This window comes from Austrofundulus limnaeus, unplaced genomic scaffold (genome assembly GCF_001266775.1).
Source record: "Austrofundulus limnaeus strain Quisiro unplaced genomic scaffold, Austrofundulus_limnaeus-1.0 Scaffold190, whole genome shotgun sequence".
Taxonomy (NCBI): domain Eukaryota; kingdom Metazoa; phylum Chordata; class Actinopteri; order Cyprinodontiformes; family Rivulidae; genus Austrofundulus; species Austrofundulus limnaeus.
In genome coordinates this window covers 623,000-626,308 of record NW_013952592.1, presented here as the reverse complement: position 1 = coordinate 626,308, position 3,309 = coordinate 623,000, and the positions used below count along the sequence as shown (strand labels likewise).

Sequence of the window (3,309 nt, the reverse complement as noted above, 5' to 3'; positions counted from 1 at the left end):
CACACACACACACACTCCATGTTTGCCTCTCAAGGTACATGTGAATTAGCTACTAACAGGTTCTGGAGTGGAGTCATGTTCAGATGTACAGGTTCAAAGAGAGAAACCTATCACAGAGATCGCATATAAGTATATAAAAAACAGTCAGTTGTTGAAAACAACAATGATAACAAAACATTTCATGGTGTAAAACGCTAATATAAAAAGAAAGCAACACTTTGCTAATCTCAYAAACYCRTATTTTACTGTGGAACATAACWAGGAAGTGTTTTAGCTAAGAAATTGTTCCATTTCTTTAAAGAAAATGAAACAAAGAGGGGAGGAACCATCCAACATGTTACCACACGCAGTTTTAAAARGCCTCTCTAATGGTATGGGGTTGCATTGGCAGTTTACGCATCTTGAGAAGCACCACCGGTCCAGAGCAGACAGGTTTTAGACCTTCCACTRGGCAGCTGTGCAGTGTTTCGGGGAGTCGTTCCTCTCATCAAAAGAGCTGTCGGTTCGATTCCCTGCTTTTCTGTCACATGTCGAAGTGTCCCTGGGCAAGACACTGGACTCCCACTGCCTCTGATGTGTGTCCCATCAGTGTATGAGTGTGATTTAAAGCACTGATTAGTCTCTATAGATTGATTTGTACACGTTTTGTAGTGAGATTGTAGCGTAAGGCGCTTTGAATGTCCTGGTTGGATAGAAAACAATCCATTTAACAAATATTAGTTTCTTTTTCATGGAAGGCTTTGAATGTTTTAGCAAAACAATATTTTTTTTTTCAGAATTTGGGTTGCAAATGTAATTTAAATAAATCATTTGAATCTCTCGAAAGGCTTTATGGGCTTTATTTATAAAGCCTCAGTTGTTATTCTGWGATTTGTTTTGACTGTTTTGAGGATCAAAACTGAGTCAGTTTTGCGAAAATGGTTATGGCTGCAGCTGGTTTGTTTGCTCCTTTGTAGAAATCAGTGAATTCTGCAGCTCTGACTGGTAGCAAGACGTTGATAAATGGATTTTTGTCCAAATGCTCTGCAGACTTTGTCTTAAAAGGTGAGTGTTGTTATAGTCCAATGGAGTGGATCTCTCTCTCTTTTTTCAATACATCAAGAAGACAAAGCTTCAGTGTCATTGTGGAAGAGGACAAACACAAGTAAAGAGGGTTTTAACAACCTGGAAACCCAGACCGAGAATGGTTTTAAAACAGACTGGTTTCCAAGGTTACAGAAAAACAGATATAATATCCAATTTCACCAAAAGTACCTCCTCCAGTGTCTGAATAACAAACATAATTTTGGTGTGTTTTGATTTTCGTAACTCACAAACTTTACAAAAATAACTTGTTAACACATTCTTCAAATTACAGTTGTTAAGATCCATTTGTAAGTACACTAAAAGATAAATTTGGCATCCTTAAAATATTGTTTAGAAATGGAAAAAGTAAACGATAATTTWAAAAAAACACTGACAATAATCAGATTTTTTTTCATTGTAGCAATCACACATTTTTCTACTACTACTGTTATTTTAGTCTACATTTGCTACTTGTACCTTTGCAGAGGAGGACCAACAAAGACTGATGATAAATGATGTCTGTTGGGACAAAAGGGTTCGTGGCCGAGCTGCAGTACCGCCACTCACCACCAGAGGGCAGCACCGCTTCAAGTCTCTCATTGGTTACGAGCGCTCTCCCGAACCAATCAGATTTCTTTGCGTACGAACCGTTGCTTCCGGGTGACTTCAAGACAAGAATCCCCTTTATTTTACTCTTTTTGTGAATTAAAAATAAAAAACGGTGTGCTCTGAGGTGTTAAAACGTCTTAAAAATGAACAGAATATTCGGACGCGGGAAGCCCAAAGCGCCTCCTCCGAATCTGTCGGACTGTATCAGCACTGTGAGTAAACTACCAGTGTTGTTTATCACTGCATGACCTAACGGTGCTGTTATTACTGAGCTAACACGGACACATGAAAGGCAGCCACGGTGGTAATGACTTCTCACATTACTGTTAATTATTCCCCCTAAACGCGACACAAACAGGAGCTGTCCCTGTTTATGTTTGGGTTTTATGTGGAAAAGAGTGATGTGCTTGTGCACCACAACGACAAGCTTTCCTAATGCACACACACAGAGACTTAACACACATTAACACACATTAACACACCAAACAGAAGCAGGTCAATTAAGTACAGGATGCTGGAAAATCGTTACATCTGATTGATCTTCTCCCCGTTCAGGTGGATGCCAGGGCAGAGTCCATAGAAAAGAAAATAGGCAGACTGGATGCTGAGCTATTGAAGTACAAAGATCAGCTGAAAAAGATGAGAGATGGGCCCTCCAAGGTGAGGATRCATCACGTTAAAGGCATTTTAAAGGCTGAAAGGCAAAGTCAATGATTTCTGTTCTTTTCTTTATGCAGAATATGGTGAAACAAAAGGCCATGAGGGTCCTGAAGCAGAAGAGAATGTGAGTAGATCCTGATTATTCAACTGAGCGTATAGTTACACTATTTAATCCATTGTTTAGAGGTTAATAGATGAATATAAGCATGTGTCAGAGGGCAGTGTAAAGTTTCTGTACAGCATGTAGTTTGTAAAGTCTTTGAAAGCTTTAAAATCCTTTAAACCACAATCATTTTTTGGCACAAGATGTCATGATCAGGGTATGTGTCATTTACTACCACTTCAAACTTTAGCTCGGTATCGGGAAAATCACATGAATTATTGTGTTTTTTGTGTTGATGGTTGATGAGTTGTGTTGGCCATCCTGATATAGATTGACTCCACAAGTTAATTAGTTATAGAGCTATACCTAGTGATAACTTTAAAAAAGTTTCATGAATATCAGTGGCTTTATCAAGAGATATTTTGCTAATCATTTGTTCCAGAATATATATATATATATATATATATATAATCAAAATCAACTTCAGTTGCACTCAAACAACAAGCACCAGCTTCACCACTGATATGATTCAAACACAAACTGACCTTTAAAAATAATTTTGTACTAAATGTGACTTCAATCCTCTTCAGTCAAATCCAACTCTGCTGTTTTTTTTAATCTCACAGGTATGAAGGTCAAAGGGAACAGCTGGTTCAGCAGTCGTTCAACATGGAGCAGGCAAACTACACCATCCAGACCTTAAAGGACACTAAAACTACAGTAAGAACCACACAGTCTAAAATAAGACACCAAGCAGCTTAGTTACAGTAACTTTAAGGTGTTAAAGTGTATCTTACCCCCCCACCTGTGAAAAGATAACTCCGCCCCAAGGCGAAATTTGAAAAATGCATCAAAGTGGGTAGGGGAGGGGG

At 38.5% G+C, this 3,309-nt stretch overlaps 1 protein-coding gene across 1 annotated transcript in view; it reads left to right on the top strand.

The window, feature by feature from the left end:
* Positions 1–1,694: 1,694 nt before the first annotated feature.
* chmp5a (charged multivesicular body protein 5a) overlaps positions 1,695–3,309 on the top strand; it is a gene marked incomplete at its 3' end in the record, with an annotated part of 5,181 nt that continues 3,566 nt past the window's right edge. The window contains 4 exon segments of the mRNA XM_014018362.1: positions 1,695–1,886; positions 2,230–2,334; positions 2,412–2,458; positions 3,064–3,157. Of these exon segments, the coding sequence (XP_013873816.1) occupies positions 1,818–1,886; positions 2,230–2,334; positions 2,412–2,458; positions 3,064–3,157 (315 nt within the window).